The sequence below is a fragment of the Accipiter gentilis genome, chromosome 15 (genome assembly GCF_929443795.1).
Source record: "Accipiter gentilis chromosome 15, bAccGen1.1, whole genome shotgun sequence".
In the NCBI taxonomy this organism is placed as follows: domain Eukaryota; kingdom Metazoa; phylum Chordata; class Aves; order Accipitriformes; family Accipitridae; genus Astur; species Astur gentilis.
The window spans coordinates 12,055,609-12,075,063 of NC_064894.1; the positions used below are offsets into that span (position 1 = coordinate 12,055,609).

At 38.3% G+C, this 19,455-nt stretch overlaps 1 protein-coding gene across 2 annotated transcripts in view; it reads right to left on the reverse strand.

Annotated features, from left to right (window-relative positions):
- Window positions 1-92: 92 nt before the first annotated feature.
- Window positions 93-19,455, reverse strand: part of RNGTT (RNA guanylyltransferase and 5'-phosphatase) — a 187,545-nt gene continuing 168,182 nt past the window's right edge. For both annotated transcript variants that reach the window (XM_049817904.1, XM_049817905.1), the window contains 2 exons: window positions 5,731-5,854; window positions 93-2,908 (listed from right to left, as the gene is read on the reverse strand). In XM_049817904.1, the coding sequence (XP_049673861.1) occupies window positions 2,745-2,908; window positions 5,731-5,854 (288 nt within the window). In that variant the 3' untranslated portion in view covers window positions 93-2,744. The remainder of the gene's footprint in view (window positions 2,909-5,730; window positions 5,855-19,455) is intronic.

The window sequence follows — 19,455 nt, forward strand, 5'->3', positions numbered from 1 at the left end:
GGACTGAACAGCAGTAACACCACAGTATCATTGTGCTTGCACTGGTACCAGGAAAGCACAGGCATCAAAAGTAAACATATGCTTAGGAAAAGTATTTTAAACCATTGACTTTATTAAAATACTTAATACACAGTTTGTAGAGGAATGTACTTACATTTTCTGGAAACTCCACTGAAACTAGATTTTAATTATATATTTAACAAATGACAAAACAGTGGATGAATTCATGCTGTACACCAAAGAATAGACAAGTTAGGGGTTTTTTATCATCATTATTTTCCTGGCACAGACTCTGCTTCTTAGCTTCAATCTCTTGAAAATCTAGTACCAGAGAAAGGAGGTTTGCATTTCTCACAGCATTAAACCCATCTGGTCCAAGTGAAATTCCATTTGTTTTCATTCTTCATTCAACCCTTCCCCAGTAGCTTCCTTTTCCAGAAAGTAAAAGGCAATTGGCCTCTCTAAAAAGCTACAAGCCATAGTGCAAGAAGAGTTTGACAATCGAATGTGAACGTGGAACTCTAAACCTTCTCAGTCATTACTCTTTCAAAATATGCATTTCAAGCTGAGAGTAGAAAAAAAGACACTGTCAAAATACAAGGGCCACAACACATTCATGGACTTGGTGGAATGCACATGGAAGACAGCTTGCAGTGCTGCAGCTCTGAAGTAAAAGGTAAACCAGAAGCTAGGTCTTGTTGAAATACAAGATGCAAGGGTGGGGAAGGAGAAAGATGGAAATAACCTGGACACTTCCTTACAAGAATAAAATGTCCTAACCTCATGGAGAAGGCTGTAATCATCATACACAATGCAATTGCCACAGAACCATGAGATCAATGACAAAGTTTATGTTATGACAATCTCAATGACAAGTATAATCTGGGGGAAATTATTTATACTGAGCGAAGAAATAATTAACTGTGTGTTTCAATGCAAGATGCACAGAGGCTGCATAGGTTTTCACATCAAATTCATAAGGCTCTTTTTTAGGAGATAATTCTGCAACCTTGCATAGGTGATATTATATCTTTTCTATAGATAATATGCAGAAACTATATACAGTTGAAAAAAAGAACTTTGATGAACACATTTTTTTCCCCTCAAGTTTTGCCATAGTATAAAAAGTGACTTATATAACTCCTTCAGTTCTCTAAAACACATACGGAATATCCCAGAAAGAGACACTAGTAACACCATCTAAATGATGGCATGTGCATTTTATACAACAAGTTGAAACAACTAGAGAAGCCACCACAAAGCATAGTCCTAAAGCTTCCATATAGAAAAAAATAATGCAGGAGTCAATTTTGCTTACAAGCATTAAAACTCATTTAAACAGAAATGCATTTTAGTTATAACAAATCAATGAGCTTCACTAATCAGATTGCTGAATGAAAGGATGACTCACACATTAAGTAAACTATAGAAAGAGCCAATTCGATCTTTGCTTGATAAATGTACAGTAAACTTTAAAATTGCATTTGGTTTCCAATTAAGCCCAGCTCAGAACAACTCCTCCCTTAGACAACCAGAATGCAGCTTCTCAAAACTAATATTATGAACATCTGCCAGTGTGCTGCAACAAGAGCCATCAGGGTATTCATGCGCTTCTTCATTTGGTGTGAAAGAAAGTCAGCCAGCGGATGAGCACGGTGCCACAGGACAGCCGATCCCACCCTTGAAAATGAGCGTTCTGTTCCCTGGGACACTCATCCACCCCACTAAATGGCTTCATTTTGCCCTGCAATTACCTAAACCAGGACACCTTCTGTCTGATGTGGCTCTCTTCCACTGAAACTACCTTCTCTTTTACACAGGAGTTGTCTGGCATTTCTTTTGCCATTTTGTGCCTGGATCTAAGACATCATGATTAGTGCTGCTTATTACTCTTGTATATCACAGTGATGTGTACTTTTTATAGTAATATTTACAATGGTATCACTGTGGAGAACTAAGCCCTGTACTAGAAACAGTCTCTTAACAGAGACCTTAATACTAAGGATTTGGAGTACTCTTTACCTACAGATAAACTTAAAAAGGCAAAGCTAAAATCAGCCCACTATACATTTGGTGTGTTAGGTTCAAACAGGGGAAAAAAACAAACACCCAGCACGTTTGCTTTCAAGGGGATGCTATTTACAAGAAGGATTTTCTTTTTTAATATTTCAATAACAAAAACCCAGCTAATTTTGAAAATAGTGAAATCTAAGGCGGCTTAGATTTTAAACAACACAGAGCACAAACAACATTGCTGTTTGCTGTGAAACACAAGTCTCAGAAACGTAGGGAAACTATGATCAGTTATACTATGGGTGACAAATTGCAACCAGTTGAATAACAATAATAAAAAAACCACTTCTGCCTTTTTTTTTTTTTAAACACAGCCTCTAAAAAGTACAGCATCCCAATGCTTTCTCAGTTCCAGATTGCTGACATTATAAATTAAAGGTGAAAAGAGATCCGTATATAAACAAGGCAGCCTTCCATTGACTTCATGGTACTGTTCTTGTCTAAGCTTTGGAAATTTCATCTTCAAATACTATAAGGTAAGGTGGAATTTATCAGTTACAAAACAATGTCCATTTGTACGTGGAATTTGAAAAAAAACCACAAAACCCAAACAAACTCAAAAAAACACTCCCAAGTATTTACAGCAATTCAGATTTCTTTTTTTCCAGCCTTTACACTTGCATTTCACCTTCTGCAGAACTGTAAACACACTATCCGCTGAGACCAAAGCCTTATGTTATGGTACGCGGCCTTTTGGGCGGTGGAGGTGGCATGAGTTCAGTGTCAGGATCGAGGTGGTGTTTCCGCGTCTGTCCTTGAGAAGCTGCTGTACATCTGTCAATGAACTCAAACAGCATCTCCTTCGTGACTGGATTCTGGATGCTGTTGCATACAGCTGGGAACAAAAAACATACTCTCAAGTTACTAAACCCATTTGTTGCAGCTGGCACTTCAATAATTTCACCCCCTCCTTGCAAAATAAGTAACATAATTTGTCCCACGTATTCAGCTTTAAACACAGACCTTCACAAGATGGCTGTGTCAGGAGTCAAGTATCTGCTTTGTCCCTCAGAGAGCAAAGCAGTGTAGTGGGCCCCTACCTCATGGGAATCTCTCTTTTCAAAAAAAATACAAAAGGCATGCCTGTGTAGGCTTCATGGGGCAACTACAAAAATGCCAAGAATTGACATCCTATTGAGGCAAGCAACAGTAATGAAGGCCTTGTGAGACATGGCTTTAAAACACTCATCAAATCCAAATAGCTAGAAACAAGACTGGCCTAATATTGAAAACCTCAATTAAGGTAACCTTTTTTTTTTTCACCACTAAGTACTACAAATACCATAAACCCATAATGCACAGTACTTTTTTTTTTAAACCCATATACCTTCATGAGGCAGAAGACTGTATGATGGAGGAAAGGCCATAGTGCTGCTTGGTGGCCAAGGCATGCAGCTACAAGCACACTTGGATTACTTAACATGACTCCCCAGGTCATAGTTTGTAAGTAATGGCCCATAGGATTTTATGGGACAAATAAAAAGGCTTACTTCTCTTAAAACAAACGAAGTATTTTTAATACTTTTGCTATGTAACTTTATACTCCTCTAATTAATCCTCCCAAGAGACTTAGGCAGGAGGAAAAAAATAAAGAGCAAGAAATTAAGTAGGAATCCTATGACTATCTTGGAAGAAAGTACAAAATGATTAGAGGATAATTTATGGCATGTAAGGATCAACCACAGTATGGATGCAATTTTCATGCAAAACAATCCATTGACCCCCTAGAGTACTAAACAACATTAAGACTCCTTAAAACGTACTTGCAATATAGCATCGTTACGAATAACAATGACTCTTAAAAACACTCTTTCCTTTCCTGGAGAATTCCAGAACCATTCAAAGCACTACTTCATAATTAATAAAACACCTTCCTAGCTTTTTAATAATCTCATTTATTTTTGGTGAAATGGTGCTTTAAAAATTGTACTGTATGTGACTTTAGCAGTTAGAAAGCATTACAATTATCAGTAGTTTAGGAATAGAATTTGTGCCACAAGCCAGCTGGTCTAACCCTATAACAACTTTTAAGGGCTGTCCTATCTTAATCACTCAAAAAGCCCTTCTCTTTTCAATTTGAAGAGTATCAAAGTCCAAAAGAAAGAGGGAGACAGGTACTTATTTTGTTGCTATTTCAACCATGGGGAAGAATAAATAATATTTTTCATCAAGAGAAAGCAAACAGAGGAGAAAGGATCTAGAGAAGGGGACAACGGAAGTCTCAAATAAGAAAACACAACTTTTGCAGATTTTGAAAATGGTCAAAAGCAAAAATCCAAAGCCAAAAGAAAACTTTCTGTTCTGAAAATTCCCATGAAAAATTTGAAGTATTTCTTACAAAACAGCCCTTCCTTTAGCATTTAGCCTTCTTTTAATTTTTATTTTTAGGAAATTCATTATGTTAGGAAAAAAAGTCAGGAATAACATAATTGCTTTACAAATGGAGAAAATGAGAAGCGAAAAAAGGCAGCTACATATGCTCTTGAGAACAAAGGAAAGAAAAATATGCCACTCCTCAAAGAAGAGACAACTCCAAGGAAAACTAACTATTGAAACAGTAAGGTGCAACAGAGAAGAGAAATTCAGGTCACGGTGACAAAGAGATGTCGTTGTACTTGTATGACTTTTGTGGCCCATTCCTCTTTCCCGACAGAACTGCTCAGCAGGTACTTCAGCTACATTCTGTGCTGGTTCCTTAAGATGCCAACAGATTTATTATCTCCTGGCAAAATGACCACATTTTGTTTATTCAAGAAAATCTACTCACTGCTCAGGCAGAAATACAAGTAGAACGGTTCAGAGAAAATCTTACATCATCTATGCATGCCTGAATAAATAGCATGGTCTTAAATATAATTAAACTTCATTTTGGCACTTAACATAAGTCAGTTATCAATATGACTATTGTTATTTGGCCTTGCACACTTCTATTCAAACTCTTACACTTCACCTGAAAGTAAACAACATCATTTAATTTACAATACTTTGCAAAATATTTTTCTGGTAGAAGAACATAAAAGTCTCACAATTCTGCAGGAATATACCCCCACCTTTCATTTGTTTCCCTCTTCATTGTTTGTATGACTACTGTAGAAACTTAAGATGACATTTTCTCCTACTAATTTTCTAGCCCATCTGCCAAATAAAGGTTTTGGCATTTTGAATAGTGGTGAAATTATAATGGATTTTTTGTTCAACAAATTCAACTCATAGTGTGCCAGTTTGCATTACGTCCCAACAAGCCAACGCAATGCTAGGAACTGAAGTTAGTTAGTCAACTGCTGTTGCAATGCTATCGTAAAGAAAAACTTTCTCGGGTCTCACTTAAAAGGCATACCCTACCATTTAAATTCTCTTTGAGAAAGTTTTTGCAGTTCTACAAAGACTTAGGCACTTGTTTCTGCATTATCTGTTAAATACTGCATCAGAGTATTTAACTGACTTCATCAAATAACCCTGAAGTCAAAAGATTCATGCTCTATAAAAAGCTAAACATGACAAGCATTTGAAAGATGAGGTATTACTACAGCAAATTAGAGAAGCCAGGATTCAAACTAGAAATGAGAACACAGAGTGCCTTTCTTCCTTAAACTAGAATAGAGTTAAAAAATTAAAATTTGAGCCTGAAAGACTTTTAAAGCAAATTATTCTACTCACCCATGGCAGTGCTGTAGGCATTTGGAAAGCTTTTGTCTATTCTCTGTCTCATGAAGACCCAGCTGTTGTTCTCAAACTTGCACTCTATGATTTTATTGTCGTACTGTTTCAGTTCTTTTGTCACCTGTTTAAAAAAAAGTAAATCGTTTGGGATGAACATATTTTAACTCACATGTTTTTCTTTCTTTTAGGGATAAATAATAGAAGATCAAAAGCTGCCCTGCATTTTTCAGCAATATGCCTCCATCCTACAGAGGAAAACTGCACAGACTACATCTCCATTATACATATGCTCAGCTACCCAACATTTTAAAAATACTTTTCAAATCTGCTGTCAATATACAGCAATTACATTAGGCTAAAACATCAGCAGCTCTAACAGAGGGGGAAAAAAGTCACTACTGGCCCAAATGCAAATAGGTTTCCATGGGAATAAACTGCTTCCAGTGTAAGTGCTACTGCCAGCGTAAGTGCATGAAATGTATTATCCATGTTTCATCAACCTTCTTTGCTGAAGGTCCCAAAGCCAAATGTCAGATTTCAATAGCAGAAAGAGCTTATGGAAAATCATTGCACTCTTTACATTACTGAGGATTTTTCTTCTTTTTTAAATTAATTTATCTTTAAAAATTAAGATTGTAACTCCAAAATAATGCAGGATTTCAAATCAAATATGTTCTAAATCTCGGTTAGGCCTCCCTTTATTGATTCATAGATTTGTCAGCAGCCAATACCCTGAGCTATTTGTCTTTCTATTTGGCAATCCTGTGTGGTTTGGAAATGTAGTTTATATGCATTGGACTTCCTAGTTGTTTTGGCTACTTCATCCTATGCATCCTAATCTATGATACAATGCAAAATTTTCAAGTAACCATGGTAACCCCAGAACATTATCTAACGCTTTAACAATTTTACCCATATACTTCACTTTGTTCCAAAGGGCCTCTTCAGAAGTATATGACTGTATTTAACTGCTGCTGCGTTTAGTTTGCTATAGTTACCAATGAAAAGCTGTACAAGGTGATATAACACTTTGGATTCAGGATCTTATGCGTAAGCGCTCTCATAAAAAGGGACTGGTTATTGCAATTCATTAGCATAATTTTTCACCTCTGTGGTCTACTTGCTCCTGAGCGGTGACATGGGAATTTACTACTGTCAGAGGGATGCAGATTTGAAAAAGGCCATAACTGTCTTCAGACAGCTTAATAGCACATACAGTGGAAAAGCCCATGAACCTCTTTTCCATTAATTCCCAGATAAAAGTAATTAATTCATGAAAAGGTCCTGAGCATGGACTGAGTCCTCCTATACTGCATGGTACAGGATTTATCCTTAATTTGATAAGCAGAATCCTAACATTTTTCTTGGTATTTACCCTGAATACTTGTGTTTGTTCCTGGACAGGGAGCCCTGGGATTTTACTTGTCAAGTGAACATGGCTCTATAAGACAATTTTGTCAAACCTGCTTACAATCGAGGCCTTTCCTGCTGCAGGACTGACAGAGGCAGGGGCAGATTTCGGTGTCACACATTATTCCTCCATCCATTCCATCACCTGCAAAGAGCTCTTCTCCTAAAATCATTTAATCCTTAAGTGAAGCTTGCATCTGCTGATGATCACTTGGATGAAATCAACTGATTGCCCAGATCAGCAATCCTTTCCCTTGCAGCATGCTCTGCACAGCATGTCGCTTCTTTCCATCTGCATTGAAAAGCTATGTGCAGTCCAGATGTTTGACTGACACGCATTTGTGGACGTATTTATATTCCATTAGGTGTATGCAGAAAAACACAACATCCTTTTCTAGTACACTATGGATACATAAACCCAGGAAGAAACTCTTGGCTGCGCAGTGCCTTGGGCAGGTACATTACTTTGAAAACAGCTGCCTAGTGGAAGTGGGGGCAGCAAGGGTGTATGACCATGTGTCTGATTTTCTGTCAAAGCAGGGAAATGTTAGAAGGATCACCTGAGAGAGAGAAATATATAAAACTGCAGGCAATGACTTCAACTAACCAAACATCTCATAAGGCTTTCTCATGGTTTATCATTCTTCTAGTGTTCAGATGCTCAGAATAGCAATAAATTAGATGGCAGCTTTATCTGACTGTGGCAATTAAGCAGCATTATTAACCATCTAGATACTTGCTTGGCCATTCATTAGCAATCTGGAAGATAGATCTTTCCACAAAACACGAACACCTGCCAAAGCACTGACTTAAATGAATTCTCCCGTTAGAAAACTGGCAATCATAGGCTTTGACAACGGCAAGTTGTAGTAATTATTTTACAAAGGAAGAAATACAACACCTACTCTTCCCTATACTTTGTTAAGTGACCTCAGTCTTGAAAATGTACTTACTGTAATATTAATGAACATTTTAGGAACTGCTGGGCATTTAATCAAGACTACAAGTACTCTGAGCGAAACATACTTCTCAGCATTAAAAATAGTTTTCTACTATGGCATCTTGGTAGACTTCTAAATGGGTATTGTTTATGGACAGGACTGCCCGTAGCGATCCTTGTATCCACAATTCAGACTTTACCTCTACCTATGACTTGCATGCTACTTTCTGGTATTTCAGCTTTGAAGTGGGACAGGGAAACTGTCAAATCTAACTGTCTTGAATTTCCTTCCCTTTAGGAATTCACTCTGAGCTGCTCAGAGCAGCGTCGTCTTGATTCTCCCTTTGCAGTATGGGGTTCATCCCTCCTTCTCCCCCTTAAGTATTACAGTCTGCAGGAATATCTGAATAATCCAACATCATTTATCTTCCTGAGAAGTACTCCTTCTAGGTAGTGCTTCACGGAAATGGGAGAAGTGTCTTAGGAATGATGGCAGCTCTCAACCAAAATGCTTAGACTCAGCGGCAGCAATGGTTTTGGTACAGTGTCAATGCTTCTGCCATACTGTTGATAAAATTCCATGGGAGACAGAAACTCCCACCACACTAAGGACTCCATGGAGCCTCCCTTAATTAAATATTTAATCCCTAGCCTATTTTCAGACAGCCAGTCTGAAAAGCCCAGAGGATCATGTCTTGGACGTGGGGCTGTCAGAGGTGGTGTGCATCCGAACAGTATCTCAGGTCTGGGCCACAAGTGTGTCCTGAGCAAGGACCAACACCAACCTGTACACTAACTTCTTTTCAAGAGGAAGGAAATTGTTCCTCAGCAGGAACACCAGCTGTTCCTGAGTGCATTCAATCTAGTTATCAGGAACCAGTCTACTTGCCCAACAGCAATAACTTCCCAAAAATACAGATAAGCTTGATTTTGGAAGTTGATTCACTACATTACTGCTAGATTGCAAGATGTGATTGGAAAAAAGTGGGCAAGAGCTGCGTCCCCATTTCAGCAACAGTTCATTATCAAATCAGACTGGATGTAATACAAGACCATTGCCTAAGAATGTCAGATTACATGAAGATGACAGCTATCTTCCTCTCCCTGCTGAGAAAGGCTTCCCACTGCCATCATCATCATCTGGGCTATTCACTAGGAAAAACTTTGGTGGAGTAAGCTTATTCCTTTTGCTAAAAATGATGACAGTTAAGGTTTAGGAAATCTCCCACTTTCCAGTCTCCTTCCATCCCCTATGTTCTGAAAGAAATTCAAAATACATTAAAAGAACTAACCCATCTCAGGTTATCTTGCCTGGCAGAATAATGGAGCCATTTTGAGATGAATCACAACAGTGTGTTTATATGCAGCCACATTTTATGCTAATTTAGAGCAAAATGTGAAAAAAACTATATATCCAGCTGAAAAAAAGGAGAAGCCATTTACATTGAATGTAGTTAGCTCTACTCCCGTGAACATGCCTGCATTATCTCTGCTGACTACCAGCGGCCAAGGCTTTTCTGTGTATCTCTACAGTGCACTTGATCATCAGACTGGTCTATCATTCCACCTGTTGAGTCATTCTTTCATTTACTTGAAGCATGCATGTTTTCTGTGAAGACTTCACTCAAACATTAGTCTCATCAGACTTCACTCAAACATTAGTCTCATCATCCTTAATACCAAAGAAGAATGAAATTCCTGGGCAAGCTGCTACTTTACATAAGAGGTATTGACAATGAGAATTTAGATTTTAAGGTAATTAAGTTAATATTTCAGGAAGCTTGTCTACAATGGACAAGCTTATACTTTCAAACGCATCTACCTTCCCCATATTCATGTTCTTTAGAAAGAAAAAAGGAGGTAAGCTTTTAGATAAATGGAGACTTGACTGAAAGAAGCCCTATGTTTCCCTATGCATTTTTTTTCAAAGCAATTGAAATGATTTTAGCTCAGTAAATAATCCCCTTTAAAGAAAGCGATGTTTGTAAGCAAAATCTTAACATATTCTATTTAAAATCCTTTCTCTCTTTAAATGCCTTTTTGTTGCACTTTCCCCTCTACTACCAAACATTTATAGAAAGAAAATCATTCTTCAGTTCACCTATTTCTATTGCTTATCCCACATCCCTAGTCATCAGCCTATTTCTAAGATCCCAGAAGAAATGACTGTAATAGTAGATGCAGAAAATGCTAACTTCCATGAGAGGAGAAATGAGCAAAAGCAGCAATTGAAATCTTATGGAATTAAAAAGATCTTTATTTCTAAATACAGAATTTAAAAAAGGAACCAAAACACACAGGCAAGATAGATTCTAAATGTAATGGCTTTCTATTTTCTAAGAAGAATCTGCCTTTTCTTTTTACAGCTGGCATGTGCAATGAAGGCATTCATTTTTGATACACTAAAGTACACAAACTGTTTGTTTTCTTTTTTTAAACACAAGTTCCAATGCCTGGAGGGGAGAAAAGTTTACAGCTGCCACATGAGGCCTGGAAAGTAATTCTTCCTCTCTGTGGTATCATAACTAACTTTTCTCCATTAGGATCCATTTTCACAGCCGAAACAAACAAACAAGTGAACGCAGTGCATCCCAAAATAAATTATCAGCTCTGTGTTCACGAGGAAGAAACCTTTTGGTTGCTTCCCAGTCTCCTACTGGAGGAGAACTGGAGCCCACAGCTTCTCTAGTCAGCCATACTGCAAAAATTAAACCGCATTTTTCTAAGAACTGTCCAAAAAATATGACTCCTCGTCCTGAGGGTATTGGGATACATTCAGCCACAAATGACAGTTTAGGAAATAAAACCTCTCTAGCAACATAGCACATCTCAAATCCCAACTTCTGCATGACTCTCAAATGCTGCAACTGCCCACAACTGCGTAGTACAATTAGACTTTATTTCTGAACTTCTCAAGCAATGTGGAATGTCCTAGACAACAGAGAGAATTAACCTGCCCACAGGTACTATGACTCCATAGCAGTAAGGGCATCATCTGAAGACCAGGGAGAAGCAATGACAACAGTCAGGGAACAAAAAGAACAATTACATGGGAATTTGAAGAAAAGAAGAGGGGTCAAGACTTCCTGAAGTAATAGCATGGAGACAGAAAAAATAAAGAAGCAGCAGTAACAAAATAAACAGCTTCTGAAGATATAAAGATAAGCCAAACTCAGAAGGAGATCTTTTTGAAGACTGAAGACTTAAAGGTGACAAGCAAACTCCAGTGACCTTCATGTCAAACCAAGGCAATTGAGAGGAAATGAGGTGTGAGAAACAGGGCTCCCGTTTATCTTGAGAATACACCTAAAGCAAAGCTTCAAAGTGCGTGATTTTAGTCCATGCCCAGCTTCCCAGAGGAATGTGCAGACGGGCAAGGACTATCCTGGGAAAGCACTCTTACATGGGATTACAGACGAGGACATGAATATAAGGAATTCTGATGATTTGACTAAGAACATCCTAGACAGTCAGTAGCTGTGTAGTTATTCGAGCCCCCAACACTTACAGGGCACAACGCAGCACCTAATAGAGATCTCAAGTTGTTCCCTTAGTGCTTCTTCCTAATTCTTGGACACCTTGTCAGATGCTTTTAAAGAACTTTTTTCCCCATTCACATAAAGTATCTCATGCTTTCCCCCGTAAAGCTTCCCAAAGAACTATAAAAATTTAAGAGATGGTTACTAAATGCCTGTTCTTACCATTAGTGTACACAGGACCACAAATATTAATACTGTAAAGTGGCAGAAGTTAATCAATCTGCTTCCCATTTTTGTTCAAGCCAAAAAAGATTTTGTAATGTAGCTTAATATCCATTTCTTAATACAATTCAAGAGATTATTTTATCAAAAACATAGATTTGTTGAAAGTAAAATAAGAGCACTGGTAACCAATTCTGTTGCTAAATCAAACATACTGATTGTGTTTCCTTTCAAGTAATATATCACCCAACAAATGGTTATCAGCTTGGGTAAACACAATGCAGTTGATATGTTTATTTAACATTAAAGAAGCCCTCTAAGTGTAACTACACCACTTCTTGTGTACATAGGAAATGGAAATGCTCCAATTTTGAGGTCTCATTCCTGGAAAGGAACATTAAAAAATGTAAAAATTTTAACATTTTTGTTCACACCAAATTAAACCACCAAGCACTGAAAATCATGGAAGAAGCCCAAAAGAAAAATCATGTTTCAAAATAACAAGTGAGGCTTTTTTAAATTGTAGATTTTTTTTAATTTTTTTTTTTTACTTCCAGTGTCTAGCTCTCACAGTTCATGATTTCTTCTTTCTTTTTAACATGTAGTATTCTCTCACAGAATCTCTCATTCTTACATGTAGTAATTTCAAATATGGATACCATTTTCTGATATACAGAATGGGTTGGACTCCTGGGGTTTTCCTGACAACTGACTCATAGAAACATCAGAAATAAAAAGCCTTCCTCTTATCAGCGATTTTCCAAGTTTAATGACTTTCAGTGCCAGCTGGAAATAGATTTCTTAATGTATCTTGGAAGGTCTCCTGCACACCTGACTTTGTAACACCACCTGAACTATCTGTAAGAAACCAATGTTTTTCTGAGCTTTGTTTGGTACTCTTGGAGGAACACTGGTATCTACAACAAAGCAGATAACTAGTAACTACTAAGACCACGATGCGGAAATGTATCTGTGTTTGCACAAATGCTTTGCTCAATGATGCGATACTCTTCTTCTATACTTCCCGTTCCACTCAAAGGGAAAACCTGGTCAGTCACAGCAAACCAACAAACTCTTTGCACACCTTTGGGCATTATAACTCAGTCATCTACAGTACTCAAAGAGCAGCTGACCTTCCTGCTACACTTTGCCATCTCCACCTAACCCCTGAGGGAACTTCAAAGCTTTTCAAAAACCCATTTTCTTTTAATCATCGTCAAGAATAGGAAACAGAGATCCAAGGGTCCATACACATCTTGAACAGTTAAATGAAAATAAAAAATGGTTGCCCTCCTAGATCAGTATCCCTTGCCCAGGCACTCTAATTATCACAGGTCTATGGATTAAAGAAAAAAGATCTCTCTGTACATCTTCTGTAAAAACTGAGAAATGGAAGAATTCTGTTCTGAGGACTCATGAACCTCCACTGTGATGAGTTCTTAAATAAAGTCATATTAAAAAAAGCTACTCATGTCATTCTGACCCTCAGCATGTGCTGATGAAAGAGGAAGAAACTCTAGTGGATGGGGGAACTGCAGTAAACACGCAGGCAGTAAGAAAGCAGGAATAGAGCTCTCAAAGCGAGCGTCAGCGTGAACTTACTGTAGAGAGGATGTGTATTTGGTACAGAGCTTCACCTGCTCTACAGCTCATGAATTTGTAGGAAGAGGTTAAGAACAATGCTTCACCGCAAGCACCTGGGTAACTTTGCAGAGGCCAGAGACAGACACCTTGGATTTGGCACACCAAGAATAACTGTGCTGCTAATTATCCTTGGGGTCAGTACTGAAATTGAGGGTGTTTGTCAAAGCACCAAAGAAGAACAGGCAGATGCAAGCGAACTAGTAAAATGCCACAGCAAACCACAGAACTGTTCAGCAGGTTATGCAAAAACAAATAAGGAAAAAAATCCTTTCCCTGAAGGACAAGGAATCTACTGGAGGTTTCTGAAAAAAACCATCCCTCACCATGAAGGTAAGCAACTGTACAGGAGGGGAAGACAGAGCAAGGATATACAGTGCAACGTGACAGAAAAAGCTGCAATCATAATGTAGAAATGATTCTGGGAGGAAACATTTCACCCACACCCTGATGTATTTTGAGAACTGTATTTCTACTTGACATGAGAGGACTGTATTTCTACTTGACATGAGCCAGCTTGTGAAAGCCAATCTTAACCCTCATTTGTGTTTTATTCACTCGGACCGCTTTTGCAAAAGGGAGCCAGCCCCAAACTGAGAGCACTGCATGCTATGACACAAAGATCCAGGAGACAAGAGTTATACACCAATAGTAAAGAATATACTTTGAAAACACCACTTAGCTCCTTTATAAATTATGAATTTCATAAGGTTTATTATTCTCAGTTTGCAAATGGGGAAACAGAGAGAGATGGTTTGTGGTCACACAACAGGGAAAGCATTTATCTCCCATTAGGTTCTCTAAACCCGATCTTAATTACCCCTCAGGTACTTACGCTCATGCTACCAAGAAATCCTGTGACACAGGGCAGCTGAGATCTCTTTAATAATTTATCAGTAGAAACCCCAACATATCTTCCAGAGACAAAGCAACGCTATCACTATTTTACAACCTTTGGCAATGCTATTTCTATACCTCAAAATAAATGAAAGATAACCTAGATGACTGCCAGAATAGGGCGAAGAGTTTTTCTGCCATTTTCTGCCCTTCACATGTTGGACTTCACCTCTACAATGATGGCTCTTTTGACAATTGTTTGTGTTTATCACACATAGATTTTACAGTGTACTTTCTCATATGGCTGTTTTTAATCTTTTCTTTGTACCCAAGCTATTGCTACTGTTGGAGACTAAATTAATCTTTTTTTATCTGTACTTCTTACACCCTATAAGGGGTTTTGTCGCTTGCTGTCACGCTGCTGGGGATGGGTTACAGGGAGACTCCCTGGGGCTGGGCTATCAGGAGCTTCCCAGCAGCCTTTCTGTGTCGTCTGAGGAAAAACTACTTTTACGAGTCAGATAGTATCTGATCGCTATTCATGTGGGCCCCAGCTCTACAAACTCTTATCCTTCTAAGTTATATACCTCTGAGCGGCTTCATAAGATCAATTAGCCTGCACTAGTGTTATCAGGATTGGGCCCTAAACCTAATTCTAGTCATTGCTTATCTGGCTTCTGAAATGTTCTTAGAAACTGTGGTTTTACGCTCTTTCAGAAAAACACCAAATGATACCAGAGTAAACCAAAAGAAATTTAAACTAGAATCCAAAGTAGCAAGTAATTGCAAGTGAGTCTTTTAAACCCACTTTTACTTGTAACAACACACAGTTTTCAAATTACAGCCATTATGAATCATATTCTTTTCTTCCATTTAGATCCCAAACAGCCGGTTTTATATGCTTAAAGTTTTTTTCCCCATAAATCAAAATTCACCACTGAGAACAACTGTGTTAACGCTGGAAGGAAATTTGTTTGCTTTGTTAAACAGAGCTTCAAAAGCATGAATTGAATGTACATTTGTGATCACAAGTAATGCCTCTTCTTATATCCATTCAAATTGTTTACTTTATTACAGCTTATTATAAATGTACTGTCTAAAATGCAGCAGCATGACTGTTCAATTTCCAGGCCATAATTTTATGATAATCATATGTAATATATTCATATGCCTACTCCACTGCCTAACAAAGCCCAAACTGGTTTGTTAGCAGCTCTGCTTTCCCCATGGTTCAAATTTCTTTGCCTCAGAACACTACTGAATAACAACATTAAGAAAGATATAATCAAAATTTTACTTCATATTCTTCACTATAGTAGTCAAACAAAGAAACACGTAACATTGGAAGCTGAATTTGGTGTACTGACTTTATCAAATACTGGTATCTAAGTGATATGTAAATTATTAAACATGCTATGCAAGCATTATTAGAAAGGTGGGGGGTAGGGAGCGAGATTATAAATTTATAAATGTTTTCAACATCTAGAAATCCTATTAATACTTGAAAACGTTGAGATTCTACAGAGAGAATGTGCGCATAAACTAAGACCAGAACTGAAAAAAACTTGCTTTTAATCTCCTATATTTAACATGTGTTTCAGTTTTTGCCTAGGACATATTTACAAAAAGTAGCAAATTTCTTTTTCTTCATACATTTCAGAGGCAATTCCTAGTTACTTACAAATCTGATACTAGAACATACAGAGGTTTACAGGACTTGTAGGAAATAAAAATTCAGACAATCCCCATCCACTTCACTAGACTGAATGGTTTATCATCAACCATGTCTCCTACAAGCCAAAGGGTTGAGCAAGAGAGGGGAGCTCAGTCTTGCTCATCGTAGCTTTTATATGGTCTGTGTAACAGCATTTTTAAAAGACTGCCAGATCTTGAAATCATACAAGTCTCTTCAGCAGAATAACATCTTATTTTTTAAAGAAAATTTTCAGGCTTTGATTTGTATTATATAAGAAAGCAAGAACTTTGACTTTTTTTTGTCATCCTGTCTTCGAAAATTCAAACTACAGTGATTTTTAAACCTCGCCATTTTGAGGGGGCATTCTTACACCTGATCACTGAGATCGGAGTTCACAACCTTGCTGACTCAACCTTCATTTTTGCAGCCAATGACACAGGATGAGTTTCAGGTGACTGCCAGAACTACTTGAGGGAGCTGATAAATGCCTTGATTAAATACTGCAATAACACAAAACACAAAGCCAAGAAGAGCCAAACAACATCAACAACCAAAATAATCTACTCAGCAGTGTTAGAAAATCCAAATTATAAAGCAAAGATGTGTTGGGAAAAAAGTTGCAAAAGCCATGTTAGGGATTTTTCATTGTATTTTTCATCCTTCTAAGATTTCAATTAGGAGGAAAATAATCTTTATTTTTTCCATTACTGATAATATATCACAACAAAAAGATTAATGGCTGCTGACTTAACACTTAACGCGGACTTTCAAAAATTAGCTTTGATCAAAGCAACTGCTGCAGTGAAAGTCAACTGCCCTAACTCACTTCTTAACTGCCTTTATAGCATTGAGCTGGCTTGAACTCCCTCCCCTTCTTGAACAGTTTGCCTTAAACTTCAAAGCCTAACTGGCTTTGAGGCTTAAATCACAGAAAGCTTTTTTCCTCCTTCTTCAAAAGCAATTAAAGACGTTCAGTATGATCTGACCTATAATCTAAAATCTAAGCATGCAGGTCTTCTTGATCATTGTGGGGTTACAGAATGGAAGGGGCTAGATAGGGAAGTTAATTGTGGTCAGACAAAGCAAATAGTTTTATGGTGCCTGCCAGCTGATGAGGTCGGTCCTAAAAGAAAGGTAAGCAAGGGCTAATCTATCAATGGCACAAATTTGTCAGTAAATGAGGCTACAGAGAGGCTCTTACGGCTTTACCTTTCATTGCAAGCCCCTCCTTCCTTTCCCTTTCTTGTTATTAATGAATCTGCAGAGTTAGGAAGCCAGATTTCCCAGGACACCGGGGTAATGGGTGTGGGGTGGGGTGACAGACTGCAGCAATCACGAGGCAGAGGAATGGACAATACTCATGGACTTGGAAGAGTCACACACAGCTGGCTTCAGAGGATTTTATGGATTTTGCCAGGTGTGGTCTGAGAAACCTATGAACATTTTGGTCTGTTTGGGCAGCAGTGTTTCTAGACAAATCAATAAGGATTTTATCTGAGTTTCTGTTTTACCATCAACTAAACAGGACTACAACTTTGAATAGCGAGTGCTGACAACAGGGATAATTAACAGTTTGATAGTTGGTCCTGCCAAAGGCCCTGGAAGACAGGAAATTGGGAAAGCCCACTGTACGTGAGGACACTTTTCATGGCTTTGCTCATACACTTCATTACTGTACGGTAGATCAGTAACAAAATAAGCGAGTGACAATACTTAGTCTTCATTCTTATTTCACAGAATGACTTCACCCAGTTAGCCTGCAAGAGCTAAGGCAAGCAAAGCCAAGAAAAGTCTCTTGAGTTTTCTAACCAGATGACCTCTCCAAAAAACCAACTGTCATAAAACTGTGGCCTGTGAAGACCTCTGCATGGGATGATTCTTAAATTCCCCAGTGTCCTGGTTTCAGCTGGGATAGAGTTAACTGTCTTCCTAGTAGCTGGTACAGTGCTATGTTTTGAGTTCAGCATGCGAAGAATGTTGATAACACACTGATGTTTTCAGTTGGTGCTCAGTAGTGTTTAGACTAAAGTCAAGGATTTTTCAGCTTCTCATGCCCAGCCAGGGCACAAGAAGTTGGCACAGGACACAACCAGGGCAGCTGACCCAAACTGGCCAACGGTGTATTCCATACCATGGGACGTCCCATCTAGTTTAGGAACTGGGAAGTGGGGGGGGCAGGGAATCGCTGCTCGGGGACTGGCGGGGTGTCGGTCGGCAGGTGGTGAGCAATTGCCCTGCGCATCATTGGTACATTCCAATCCTTTTATTACTACTGTTGTCATTTTATTAGTGTTATCATTATCATTATTAGTTTCTTCTTTTCTGTTCTATTAAACCGTTCTTATCTCAACCCACGAGTTTTACTTCTTTTTCCCAATTTTCTCCCCCATCCCACTGGATGGGGGGAGAGTGAGTGAGCGGCTGCGTGGTGCTTAGCTGCTGGCTGGGGGTTAAACCACGGCACCCAGAATTCAGAGCCTAATTTGAGCGCTTTGCCCAAGTGCTACAGTTGTGTTTGAGCAGCTGTCGTCCCCCACCTGAGGCCCAGGACTGAAACAGCATTAGATCTCTAACAAATCCAGCTGGAAGCATTTGTTCTGCTTTTCACATGGTGTAACAGCATTACAAATAACATCATAAACCTGTTCTAGAGCCAGCCAACATCACTAACAATTCCAGCCAGGAAAAAATAAACTCTCTTCTCTAGAAGAAGAGACAGTGCTGGAAAGAGATAAGAGGAAGAAAAACCAGGTAACGGCAATGGCAACTCTGTAACCTATTGCTCAGTAATCTCAAAGTGTGTTTTTATACGTTAAACCAACTTCATTAGTTTGCTTTAGATAGAAGAGCTTCACATACATAATTCTACAGTTAAAAAGCCCAAGGTAAAAGGGAGTTGATTTGTCAGGCAAGAGTGAACACAGTGGGGAAATCCATGAACTGAAACGGAAAGCCTTGCTTTGTAGTTTCCTGCTATAAGTACTAGCACTAATTACTGATTACAGATTTTTTCCTTAAAGTTCTGAATGAAATATTAGCGAGCTAGTAATTAAGTAATTCAGGGTCTGTTTGCTTTAGTGTTAGCTTCAGTATGGTAAGTCCAAAACCTCTGACTCACTGATCTATAAACATCCTTCTAAATTATTCAGAAACGTCCTTCATTTTCCTTCTATTGAAGTTAAGTTACTCTGAAACCTCTTTCTATGCATTAATGGCATCCAGAGCGTAACAGGTAGAAAGAGAATGTAACAATGTAGGAAAAAACAGTAATTGTATCTTGCGTTATTGTGTAAAAGAATAAAAACATTCTTGTCTCTAATTCTGCTTTTGCGTATTCCTTTACACTTCTTCTATTATAGACCAGCCTCTTCCCTACATCCCACAGGTTTCTTCAGAGGTTGTATTTGTACAGAAGAAATGCTACAACACTTAGTTAATCTGCTCCTGCAATGGTCAGCAACCAAGCGTGGCTAACCATGACCCACTAATGAAATGAA